Source organism: Lathamus discolor, chromosome 5 (genome assembly GCF_037157495.1).
Source record: "Lathamus discolor isolate bLatDis1 chromosome 5, bLatDis1.hap1, whole genome shotgun sequence".
NCBI lineage: Eukaryota > Metazoa > Chordata > Aves > Psittaciformes > Psittacidae > Lathamus > Lathamus discolor.
Window position 1 is genome coordinate 123,779,853 of NC_088888.1, and position 12,029 is coordinate 123,791,881.

Here is a 12,029-nt window from a genome sequence, read left to right on the forward strand (position 1 = left end):
GTCTTTCTGCAGGAACAGTGGCCAACAGCAATGCTGGGAGCACATGCAAAAACTGGTGGTGTAGATGGAAGTGAAAACATCTAAATTGTTTAATCAAATCTTTATCTCAATGTTATGGAATTTCAGGATGTTTTTCAAGAACCGGGGAGGGACTCGTCATTAGGGACTGTAGTGATAGGACAACAGGTAATGGGATTCAAACTGAAACAGGGGAAGTTTAGATTGGATATAAGGAAGAAGTTCTTTACTATAAGGGTGGTGAGGCACTGGAATGGGTTTCCCAGGGAAGTTGTGAACATTCCATCCCTGGCAGTGCTCAAGGCCAGGTTGGACAGAGCCTTGGGTGCCATGGTTTAGTGTGAGGTGTCCCTGCCCATGGTAGGGGGGTTGGAACTGGAGGATCTTAAGGTCCTTTCCAACCTTAACTATTGTATGATTCTATAACTCATGAACCAGTTTATTAGCATGTGACTACTGTGTGGGTTATCAACTTCTGCTACCCCGATTCTTAATTCCTAGAAATGGCTTTATCCCAAAGCCATTACTGCCTAATCAGAGCCCACAAGAAACAAACTGATGAGGCAGGTAAATTCCGCAGCATTGCATGCACTGTTGCATGTTATATACTGTTGCCAGACACAGGGAGCTCAGCGGCTGGTTAGTCAGGCTCTTACAAAAATGCTTTTGTAGTTGCCTTTAGGGGTTAGTAGTTGATTGAGAATTATTTCACCCGCGGATCACCAGATTCTATTCAGATCCAAGGCTGCAGACTTTTCCTCTTAGTTCTTTTGTTTCACAGGAGGACTGTGGGGAGAAACTTGATGAAATTTAACAAGGGCAAGTGTAGAGTCTTGCATCTGGGGAAGAACAACCCCATGTACCAGTATAGGTTGGGGGTTGACCTGCTGGAAAGTAGTGAACGGGAAAGAGACCTGGGGGTCCTGGTGGATAGGAGGATGACCATGAGCCAGCAATGTGCTCTTGTGGCCAAGAAGGCAAATGGCATCTTAGGGTGCATTAGAAAGGGAGTGGTTAGTAGGTCAAGAGAGGTTCTCCTCCCCCTCTACTCAGCCTTGGTGAGGCCGCATCTGGAATATTGCGTCCAGTTCTGGGCCCCTCTGTTCAAGAAGGACAGGGAATTGCTTGAAGGAGTCCAGCGCAGAGCCACAAAGATGATTAAGGGAGTGGAGCATCTCCCTTATGAGGAGAGGCTGAGGGAGCTGGGTCTCTTTAGCTTGGAGAAGAGGAGACTGAGGGGTGACCTCATCAATGTTTACAAATATGTGAAGGGTAGGTGTCAGGATGATGGAGCTAGGCTTTTTTCAGTGATATCCAGTGATAGGACAAGGGGCAATGGGTGTAAACTGGAGCATAGGAAGTTCCACGTTAACATCAGGAAGAACTTCTTTACTGTAAGAGTGACAGAGCACTGGAACAGGTTGCCCAGGGGGGTTGTGGAGTCTCCTACACTGGAGATATTCAAGGCCCGCCTGGACAAGTTCCTGTGTGATGTACTGTAGGTTACCCTGCTCTTGCAGGGGGGTTGGACTAGATGATCTTTTTAGGTCCCTTCCAACCCTTGGGATTCTGTGATTCTGTGATTCTGTCACTCTAAAGATCTGGATTGGGAGGGAAGGACATGACTTTTGCTGCGAATGTGTTAATTGTGTGAATTAAAGTCATTTAACTACGCAACTCTTAAATGTTACATATTAATAATTCAAAGCCCGTAATTTATTTCCCCAATGTTTTACTTACACATTCTCTTCAGCTCCACATACGGGGAAAAGGTCATGACTGGATATTTTTTTCTACTCTTGGACCATTAGGATTAATACTATACCCAGTATTTGGGTTAAAAAGCTTAATCTTGTGTTATCTGTTACGTGGTGGTCTCCAAAAGGACTTCATTTCAGTTTCACTGCACTGTTCAGTAGTGGTGGTTTGGGCTTTTTTGCTAAGCTGTGCATAGAAAACTAAAGGTATTTGGTCAAACACTGCTGCAGTTTAATTTGTACTACATGGGAAAGAAGCCGGATTTACTCCGAGCTTTCGCAAGACGCTTCGTGAATAAACTACACGATCTATGAAGCAGACACGGTCCCGTATGGCAATGCGGAGATGTGAAACACAAGTAGCAAGAGACAGCTTAAGGACAATAGCTTAGGCGAGCAAACCGCTGTCATTATTCGCCTCCCAGCAGCCAGGTCGCCCCCCTCCCCGCTCAGTCCCTGCCGGGTGTGCCTGGCTTTCACCTCAGGAGCAAACCCGTCCTGCTTCCCGCAGGCGGGAGCGCCGTGCGGTGCATCCCCCATTTTACCCTTCAAGGGCGTCAGCGACTCCAATGGGAGTCTCCCCCCTCCCCTTTTTCTTCCCACACAACGAGGTTTTCCTCACGGACACCTCATTTTTCCCCCCTTAAAAGCGACTCGAACAGCATCTCCCTCACCCCAGGGGCAGACCTGCGTGTGCCAGGCCCCCGGGCGCTTCTCCTTCCTCCTCATCCTCCTTCCTCCTCATCCTCCCTCCTCATCCTCCCCTTAGGGCCGAAGCCGCCTCAGCCGCTCTCCCGCCTCAGCTCCCCCCGCCCCTGCCCCTCACGCGGCGCGGCCGTTGAGCGCGCGCTCCGCCGCAGCGCGCCGCGCACGAGCCCTGCAGCGGTTCCCCCCCCCCCCCCCCCAACTTCATTCTTTGGCCCCGCCCCCGAGCAGCGGGAGGGGAGGGAGAGAGGAAGGGCCCGGGTCCGGCGGAGGGATCCCCGGTTACCGCGCACACAGAGCGGGGCGGAGGGATCCGTGCGCTGGAGCCGCCCGTCAGAGAGAGAGAGAGAGAGGGAGGGAAGGAGGGGAGGGAGTGATGCGGCGCAGCCGGGCTGGCTGAGGAGAGGTGGCCGTTATCTGGGAGCAGGGAGTGGGAAGCGGGGCTGGTGCGGCGGGAGGCTGAGGCGGGGTGGGGGTAGTGGGGTAGGCGAAGAGCTGGACACGGGGGTTTAGGGCTGGGGAAGGGGGTCGGGGGGCTCCGGAGGCCGTGGGGAGCGGCCAGTGCGGGGGAAGGGCGAGGTTGTGGGGCGAGGCGGCGTGTGCCGGTCCTGCCGCTGTGTCTCGTTTGGTGGAAAAAGGGAAGGGGCTAGAAAAGGGAACTGCGTTAAAATAGCCTCTCATCCCTGCCGGGGGCTCCTTCCCCCTCTGTGGCTGCCGTGCCACTGCGGGGAGGGCAGCGGAGGGGCTCTCTCGTGTGCGGGAGCAGCCCGGGGGGCTGAGCTGGGGGTCTCTGCCCCTCATTGCCTCCCCTCATCTGGATTTTTGTGTGTGGGGAAGGGGCAGGATGAGCCTGCGGAGTTTTACTGGAATTTCTCCTTCCTTTCTGAGGAGCTGCCGCTGCTGAAGCAGATTTTTTCCTTCCTTCCTTTTTTTTTTTTTTTGTCTGATGCAGAATCCCAGTAGCTAGGCAGCCTCCCTCTTTTCTTCCGTTCTTCTACCCCTTCGGTATGTAGGAAGGGAGAGACATCAATGGAAAAGCTGAAATACGCGTAGATGGACTTTCAGATGCCTTTTTTCTTGCACGAAGAAGATAAATCCCAGTTGCCAGCGCCCTGACTTTTTGTTGCTGTTGAATTGCTTGGTAAAAATGGGGTTCAGTTCCTCCAGCTAAATCCTCGGAGCAGTTCAGAGTTGCTACAGCAAAGGACTTCAGGGTTTTTTTGCATCGGAGGAGCTACGTTGATGTTAACCGTTTTCTTGTAAGATGGAGAACGAGATATTCACACCCCTCTTGGAGCAGTTCATGTCTAGCCCTCTTGTCACCTGGGTAAGCATTCATCTCACACCTTAACTCATTTATGTGCTCATTGTTTGATGATAAACGCCTCGCGGTGGGGAACAAGGTGGAGTTAGTGTCACGGTGGTGATGGTTGTGTTTTAGGTTAAGACATTTGGACCGTTAGCTGGAGGAAATGGGACCAACCTGGAGGAATATGTGGCGCTTGTGGATGGCGTGTTTCTGAACGAAGTCATGCTGCAAATGTAAGTGTGTGCGAGTTGTGCCTTGGGTTCATTTTTCTGCTCTTCTTTCTCTTGCGTGGTTTTATTTAATACGAAAACTCTTTTTTCCCCTCCCCCATATTCACCTTGGTAAGTTTCTCTCTTTCATACTTGAAGTAGTAACATGGTTAGTTAAGAGGAGACTTGGGAGCATAGCAGATACTCTTCACAGTTTGCTATCCGAGTGGTGTATTTGCAGGATGTATAGTGTAACGCAGGCTGAATCACGATATGCAGAACTTACTGGAAAACTGGATGACTGTAAATAGTTTCCCAGGTTTCCAGTGGGGAAGCATAAGGGTTCATTCTGCTGTAAGTCATGCTTGTAAACAAAAATCTGAATAAATCTGCTTGCTGATAAGATTCTAATACATGTCTTGGTTCATGTGACATGCTACTTAAGGATCATATGCGAGTCACATAATGTTGTTTACTGAGCAAACGGACTGTCCTTCAACTCCTGCTGTATTTTTCACAGTTCTAAATCAGAGTAGGTAGTTGTGCAGTGAAACTGATGTTTTAGTTGACTCTATAGAATGTTTTCTGGCTGTGAACCAGTGATGAAACATTTTTACATGGTTTTATAAACTGCTTATTCAAAACTCTGATTGTTAGAAACATTTCTTTATAGTGACTTTTTGTTCATTGTAGTTGTGACTGGAATGTTGCCCACTACTGTAATGCTGGAGGGTAACTCTTTTGTCAAGTGCTTACTGATCTAATCATAAAAGTGTTACTAGTGGAAAAATCTTCTCCATGCCTTTTTTTTTTGGGGGGGGGGGGGGGGCATTTTAAGTCTTTACAGAGAAATACAGTCTTTGTTTGTATAGGTATGAAAAAATGTAGGTTTATGAATGGCTGGATAGATACTGTTGTGGTGTGTGAGCAGCTTGTGTTGACAGCTGTTCCTCAGCAACACTGCTCAGTGATGGGCATCCTTTTACTCTGTTTACAGTTTTGACTCATATTTAGTACTTTAAAGGTTTTTGCTGTTGGTATTCAGCTTGTACAATTTGTCTATGTAGAAAGATCCACACATTAACCATATTCAAGTTTGAATTTGCATCCTTGTGAAATCAGCATTTGCTTTTGTCATCTACTTTTGTGCAGCTAAAATTCCCAGTGTTCACTCATATAATACTGAGAAGCATGGAAAACTTAGTGGAATTTAACTTTTTGGAAGAAAAAAAACATCTTGAGCGTATTTCTAGCATATTTTAATAAGAATTTGAAGTGATGCATTCACTGAATCATGCTGTTTTTATTTTATGTATTTGTTTTCTTGGACTGCATCTAAATGAAGTAGTTTCTCAATGGTGACCATGCACTGAACTTGTGGAGCTTGTATCTGGTGAAAATGTTTGGAAGCTGGATTTGGTACTGGAACTGGATCAGGGTGGTTGTGAAGAATATAGCCTTGAAATTAAACTTTTTGAACACTTAAGAGTATAAATTGATATCTGATACTTACGTGGGATATGTGTATGTAAAATGGAAAGCTGCAGAGAGGGAACGTTCCCAGCTTAAGCCAGAGTGCCTTGAATTTGGCTTTGACTTTGTGCTTTCTTCATCCCATACAATGATTACTGTAGTTAACTTAGGAGTTGGTTGTGTGTGTATTAAAAAAAAACATGCGCATGGGATTTAAATGTAAAAATAGCTTGGTAACCAGAACACTTAAAACCTGCCTTAAACTAGAGGTGTGGTATAAATAAAATTCATTTTACAAATATGTACCTACACTGGAAGGTGTATTTCATTGAAAATACCTTTTTTGGGGACTGAAATGTATTACAGTTGGTTACTATGTAAGAGTACAGTTCTGGAAACTTCAGTTCTGGTTTGGAGGGCTTTAGTTTGTTTTGGGTTTTTTGCCAGGCTTGAAAGAGGGGAAAAAATGTTTCACGTTTTGCAGGCTGATCCATCTCTGGTGAAGTCACTGTGGAAATCCGTGTTAGCTTCCAGTCCTGTTCACTTTGAATAGCCACCTATTAAACACATCTTCATTTGCAAAAACATTTCAAAGATGCAGCTCCAACTACTCATCTCTGTAACTTATTTTCAGTATTTTCCCATTTTATTAGTATTTCTCCCTTTCCCTTTCAGTCTTAACTGCTGTATGTTGAGAAAATGGGGCAGAAAAATTTGTATCATGTGATGTCAAAAGCAAAATATTTTGCTACAGAATGTTATGTTTTGGGTAATTTTTCTTTTAAGCCCTCACTGACTTAATTCACATGACCTCGAGTTCTGTGGTTAGGAGCTGTGGCTCTCTTAAAAGCTACAGAGAAATGTTCCTGCAGAAGTCATCAGGAGTGTCATTTGTAGAAATATGTGGAAAGCACCACTAGAAGTTGCTTCTCTTACATGACTTGTGTTATATAGCGCTTACTATTTGCACCAGTTTTGAGATACTAAGGCTGTTCTGGTGTGGAAATACAGCTAGCGCATACCTGTCAGCTAAGGGCTTTGTGATGTGGTGGTGGTGTAGATCATTTTCTGTGGTTGTAAAGCTTTTTGCAGCATGAGGTGCTTTAAAGGCCCTTAAAAGCAAGAGCAGGTGGAGGCTGTTAGAGGTGCTGTGGTCCTGCTTTATATATGCTTTCTTACTTTATTTTTGCTAAATGTTGAAAAAACAAATTATCTGACCGTAAAAGTGGGTGCTAATATTGGATTAGGCATGGTTTGTAAACAGTTACACAGTCAGGAAAAGTGGCTTTGTTACTTGGAGAAGGCTTTTTGTTCAGTTAAAAAAAGAGTTAATCCCGCCCTCCATCAGCTACAAGTGAGTGGTAGTATGGCATTTATTTCTCCTTGTGCTTGTCTAGACCAAATCTATTTTCATCAATTGTAATGATTTAGACAGAGGAAACAGATGTCAGCATTGGAATAGTTGCAGAATAATGGTACTGAGATGGTTGGGTTTTCTCAGCATTGAGTTTATTAGTACCTCACACATGAGAGAATAATTCATTGAATTCCGTTTATGTCTTTTGCTTTTGAGTTTTTGGACATTTTAGTACATGTGAAAATTATACAGATTCCATTCAGTTTTACATCTGAAGAGCTCTTTCTTTGCTGGAGATGCCACAGGCCAATTTTATTATTATGATTTCATTTCATTTTTAATTAAGGAGAGTTCCAGTGTTACAATATTAGCTCCTAACTTGAGAGAATGTCTCTCATTTCCTGTTTAAATTTAGGTCCAGTTCTACAAAAGTATTTGGTTACCTACCTTCTGCTGGGATCAGTCAGTATCTGATACCTCTGGATAGAAACCCATCTGTCTTTCTAAATCTGAGCCTTTATCTTTGTGTTCTTTGATACAAACGGAGGTCATGCTTCTTGGAAATAAATCAGAACTCAAGAGATCACTGCAGTGGTGTTCTGCCACGGCAGGGAGGTGGAGGAACATACCAAGAATACTTCATACCTTTACTATACTTCTATATCATAATGTTTCTAATGTTATGAAGTGCTTGTATACTTGAGTAAAATAAATGAAACAGTATTTTAATGGATTTAGTCACCTGTTGCACATCTTGGTGCAATTACAGTAAAATAATACTTAGTTGTCTTAGAGATGTTTTTCCAGAACCTAACACATTTATTTTAGCCTCAGTATTGCACTGCTTATATGCTCTTCTGATCCAAAAAGACAGAGGTTTCTTACAGAAACACTCATTTTCTAAGTGTTTTTAATCTTCATTTCTGATATGTTAATTGACTTCCAAAAGGATTGTATAAGAAATGCTGAAAGTCTTTTAGTACAAACTGTGTTTCCCAAACTGACAAGAGTCTTACTGGTTCCTTTGGATAAAAATAGGCAGCTGCAAGGAATTAAGAGATTGAGACTTTAATTGCATTTAGCACCACCATTAATTTTTGTTCAAGTAACAAGAAACTGTATTTTAGTTTTAAAGGTTTTACTTTATTATGGTTTGTATTTGTGGAAATGGATCTGTTCGAACTATTGGACAAATACTGTGTGCAGAACCAGTATAGGACCAAACTCTGAAATAAGGTTCATTTAATCCACTGTCTGGAGAACCTGTCTGTGTTCATCACAGTGTTATGTTCATGACTTGTCTTAATTGACTGTATTTATCAACATTATCCATATCAGTTGCATCCAGACATGCTGAAAACTACTTCAAAGGATCAAGCATTTTATTGCTCTGTTTTTTTTCCTCTTTGCTGCTTTCCCCCTGTTTTTCACTGGCTGGATCCACATGCCTGTGTTTCACACCCATAGAATTTTCCAGGTGGACTGGCTGACTCGTTCCTTCCATCACTCTGGTGTGTGCCTAGAATGTGTAGAGTACTTCATTGAGTCTTATTCTGAGCTCTTAAGTCTCAAGTTGTATGCTTTTTTCCAAGCAATTGAGCTTGCCAGCCCATACTTCTGGCTTGCATATATCTTTCCCTGAAAACTGGACTCCATCTCTAGTGCTTGAGCCAGCTGCCTGTCTGTGTGGAAGGCTTCAGGAGCATGCAGTTAACTCTTTTGTGAGAAGAAGACCAACTGGCAAGAGGCAGCTTCAGGTGGGGAAAAAAGGCTTTGGGAAAATGAAATTGAGTTTGGCAGTAAAATTGTGAGCATGTACTTTAAAGAAAAGTCAAATATTATGAAGTCTGTACCTTTCTCACCTTCTTGAAGCAAATGGATTTGACTCACACCTTTCAGCTGTCAGGCTTCCACACAAGGAAGGTAGATGTCACTGTAGTAGCTGGTGAGAGTTCTTGCTCCTAAGAGTGGTTTTGCAGCTGTAGAGCCTACATTTTTCTTAAGGAAAGCTGGATTTATGACATTCATTTTTCTTGTAAAGAAGCAAATTCTGAGGTATCCAGAAGAATGTGCACCATGGTCAAGTTTGCTGGAATTACAACCTTTTGATTACAAAAAAGGAAAGGGTAGTTCTTAAGGTGTAATGATGATTAATTTTGCAGTGAACTTTGAATTGGGCAAATGAAGGGAACATACCTATACTTCTGAGGTGTTTGGGCCTTTCATGGCTAAAGGGAAGTGTGGCTTGAATGTGGAATGCTTAAAGTATTTGCTCTTTGCTTATGCGTTAAGTTTGATTAGGGTTTTTTATGCTTTTGTATTTTTTTTTCTACAGTTGGTGTCTGCTTTCCTTCATCCTGTCTGCTCTGATTTAGTAAACTGTTCTGTGGTTCACTTTAGTTTCTTGCAGTATTTTAAAGATCAGGAAGTAAACAATCTTCCTCTGCATGTATGCATCCACTTGTTTATCTCTTCTGCATGTGCTATCTTGAGTATGTCTCTTTCGCTCTGTCTCCTTGTTTCTTTTGGTAGTGTACTACTTATCCCATCCTTAGTCCAGGCTGGTAGCAGTACCTGTGTCCAGGGAATAAAAGCTGAGTTAAAAAAGCATTTCCTAATACATACAGAGATGCTCCCTTGAGTCTACCTGCCTGCTCCAAAAATAGCAGTCTTGGTTGAAAGATCTAAAATCAAACTAACTTGTTTCAGCAAGGAAAATACTCTGGCAAGGGAACAACATATTCATTATGGTTTTACAGTTTTATTTTCAGTTTATTTTGCATTTCACTCACATTCTATATGCTGTAGAATAATGAAATGAACCTACTGAGAGCTTTCTAGGCTATATATTATGTGTTTCATAAAGGTAAGAGTGTGCTGACACACCATCTCCTGAATAGCTGAGGGCTGTTTTGCTTGTAGAGACACAGGGATGCTGCATTGGAAGACTACACAGCAGAGGTGCCTGAGCAGAATAATGGAGGAGGTGCAGCCAGAGAACACAGTGCAGCACTACTAAATAGAGCTGTTGTTACCCAAGGTTGAGTTGGCTTTAGCTGAAGTCAGAGGACCATGTGGGGAACACCACGAGTGTGATGTTGAGCCAGAGGAAGACATCTCCCCTGTTTGGCAGTAGTGGCTGTGCTGTGTGCTGTAGCAGTTCAGGCGTGATGGCTGAGTGGTTCATCTAAGCATCATTTGCCCTTTGCAGCGCCCAGCATTCAGGCTGGGTGAGCTTTCTAGTTCCAGTTATGGCTGTCTGTGATATTTCTGTTTGTGGAGCTGACTTTGCTCTTTACCTGCCTCTGCTTCTGTGCTGTGGCTGTCCTGTTTCCCTGTGTTGTAAGAAAAGGCAAAACACAGCTGCTTTTGCTCTACTTTTTGTACCAGAAAGGCCAATTTGCCCAGGTGGCTGAGATGCCTTGAGCCACCCTACGATGTTGACATATTTCTTTGTTGTATAACAGCAGTAAATTCCAGAATTTTGGATTAGCTACAGATGTCTTGCCTGTGCTGATCAGCTTGCATCTTCCCCTGGCAAGGCTGCATTTCTTCAAGTATCATGACTGGTCTGGGGATCTCTACACCACAAACCTTTGCCAAGTATTGCTGTGCTCTTGATAGTTCTTTTGAAAACTAATCTAGTACATTGACAAATTGGTTGCTAAATCCTAGTATGGTTTGTGTTGGAAGGGACCTTAAAGCCCATCCCGTTCCAACCGCCTGCCACAGGCAGGGACACTTTCCACTAGATCGAGTTGCTCCAAGCCCTGTCCAGCCTGGCCTTGAGCACTGTCAGGGGTGGGGCAGCCACAGCTTCTCTGGGCACCCTGTGCCAGCACCTCAGCACCCTCACAGGGAAGAGCTTCTGCCTAAGAGCTCATCTCAATCTCCCCTGTTCTGGCATGTTAAAGCCATTCCCCTTGGCCTGTCCCTACAGGCCCTTGTCCAAAGCCCCCCTCCAGGTTCCCTGCAGCCCCTTTAGGCACTGGAGCTGCTCTCAGGTCTCCCCTTCAGGAGCCTTCTCCAGGCTGAAGCAGCCCCGCTCTCCCAGCCTGTCTCTAGAGCAGAGCTGCTACAGCCCTTGCAGCATCTCCATGACCACATCATCTGGGCACATCTTAAGCTCATTTTAAGATCATTTAAGCAGATCTTAATCTTGTGTAAATTCAAGGTTTTTCTTATGTATTTCTTCTGTTAAGAAGGGATTTTTTAGCTTTGTGTTCTTTCATATGTTCCATTTGGTTTCTCCTCCTTTTTCTCTAAATATCAATTTGTTGCCTGCCTTGTCTTTCACACTGTACCACTTTTCCCTATGCAGTAATTATTTAGGGATCAAGACTGTTTTCAAAATGCTGTTTTGTTAGAGCACATGACCTCAGTGGTCAGAGATTATATGGTAATAACTGTGCAGGAGTCTCTATTTGTTTGTTTGCTTTGGTTTAGAGTCCTGTATCTCAGCCTTCAGATGCTCCAAAGAGGGATGGCCTCTTGGGCAGTTGTTAGTAAGCAGTACTTAAAAAATGCCCCCTGTTTGTTTCATTGGACTAACGTATGTTAAGGCATTGAATCAAAGCAAGACTACTGCTTGACCCAAACTGTTGGTGTGTTTTCCATTGGCTTCCCCTAAAGAAAAGGCAATAATAACCTTACATTGTATGTTTAGACTTGAAAATAGTAAGGGATGAACTTGTCAACAGTTTGTATTATATTCCTGTGTGTTAAGTGACTCTTTGAATGTGTTGCACATTTTGATACACTTGAAAACTTGCTTCCGTTCCTGTACTGGTAGGAGATAGAGTCTACTTGGGCTTATTACAGGATTTTATCTGATTTTAAGCTGCAGTGAAATATTTGCTCTAGTTTTTGTTTGTATTTTTATTTTCTTAAATCAGCCCTTGAGCAGAAAATGTCAGGTGTAATTTCCTGGCAGTTTGAGAATATACTTGTATATTGAGAGTACTGTGTATGCCAGACAAAAGCAGAATACAGATGCTAGTTTATGTATGGTAGAATGTAGAAAAATGTCATACTTAAAAAGTGCTGGGTTGCATCTTAGCCGTAATATTAATCCTTTAAGAGCTTATACGTATGCTTATCTTCTAGCTTGAGGTAGTCAACAGGGGTAAGGTCCTTCTGGTATATCTATATATAAAAATCAGTAGGAGATTGTACATGCATTGATATGCACGCAGAATCTG

General features: G+C 43.5%; 1 protein-coding gene across 12 annotated transcripts in view; it reads left to right on the plus strand.

Annotated features, from left to right (window-relative positions):
- Positions 1-2,819: 2,819 nt before the first annotated feature.
- CCDC88A (coiled-coil domain containing 88A) overlaps positions 2,820-12,029 on the plus strand; it is an 87,500-nt gene continuing 78,290 nt past the window's right edge. For 11 of the 12 annotated variants that reach the window (XM_065682493.1, XM_065682494.1, XM_065682495.1 and 8 more), the window contains exons 1-3: positions 2,820-2,886; positions 3,433-3,807; positions 3,922-4,022. In XM_065682493.1, the coding sequence (XP_065538565.1) occupies positions 3,745-3,807; positions 3,922-4,022 (164 nt within the window). In that variant the 5' untranslated portion in view covers positions 2,820-2,886; positions 3,433-3,744. Of the gene's footprint in view, positions 2,887-2,941; positions 2,964-3,432; positions 3,808-3,921; positions 4,023-12,029 lie in introns of those variants that run through there. The other variant, XM_065682486.1, reaches the window with a different exon arrangement.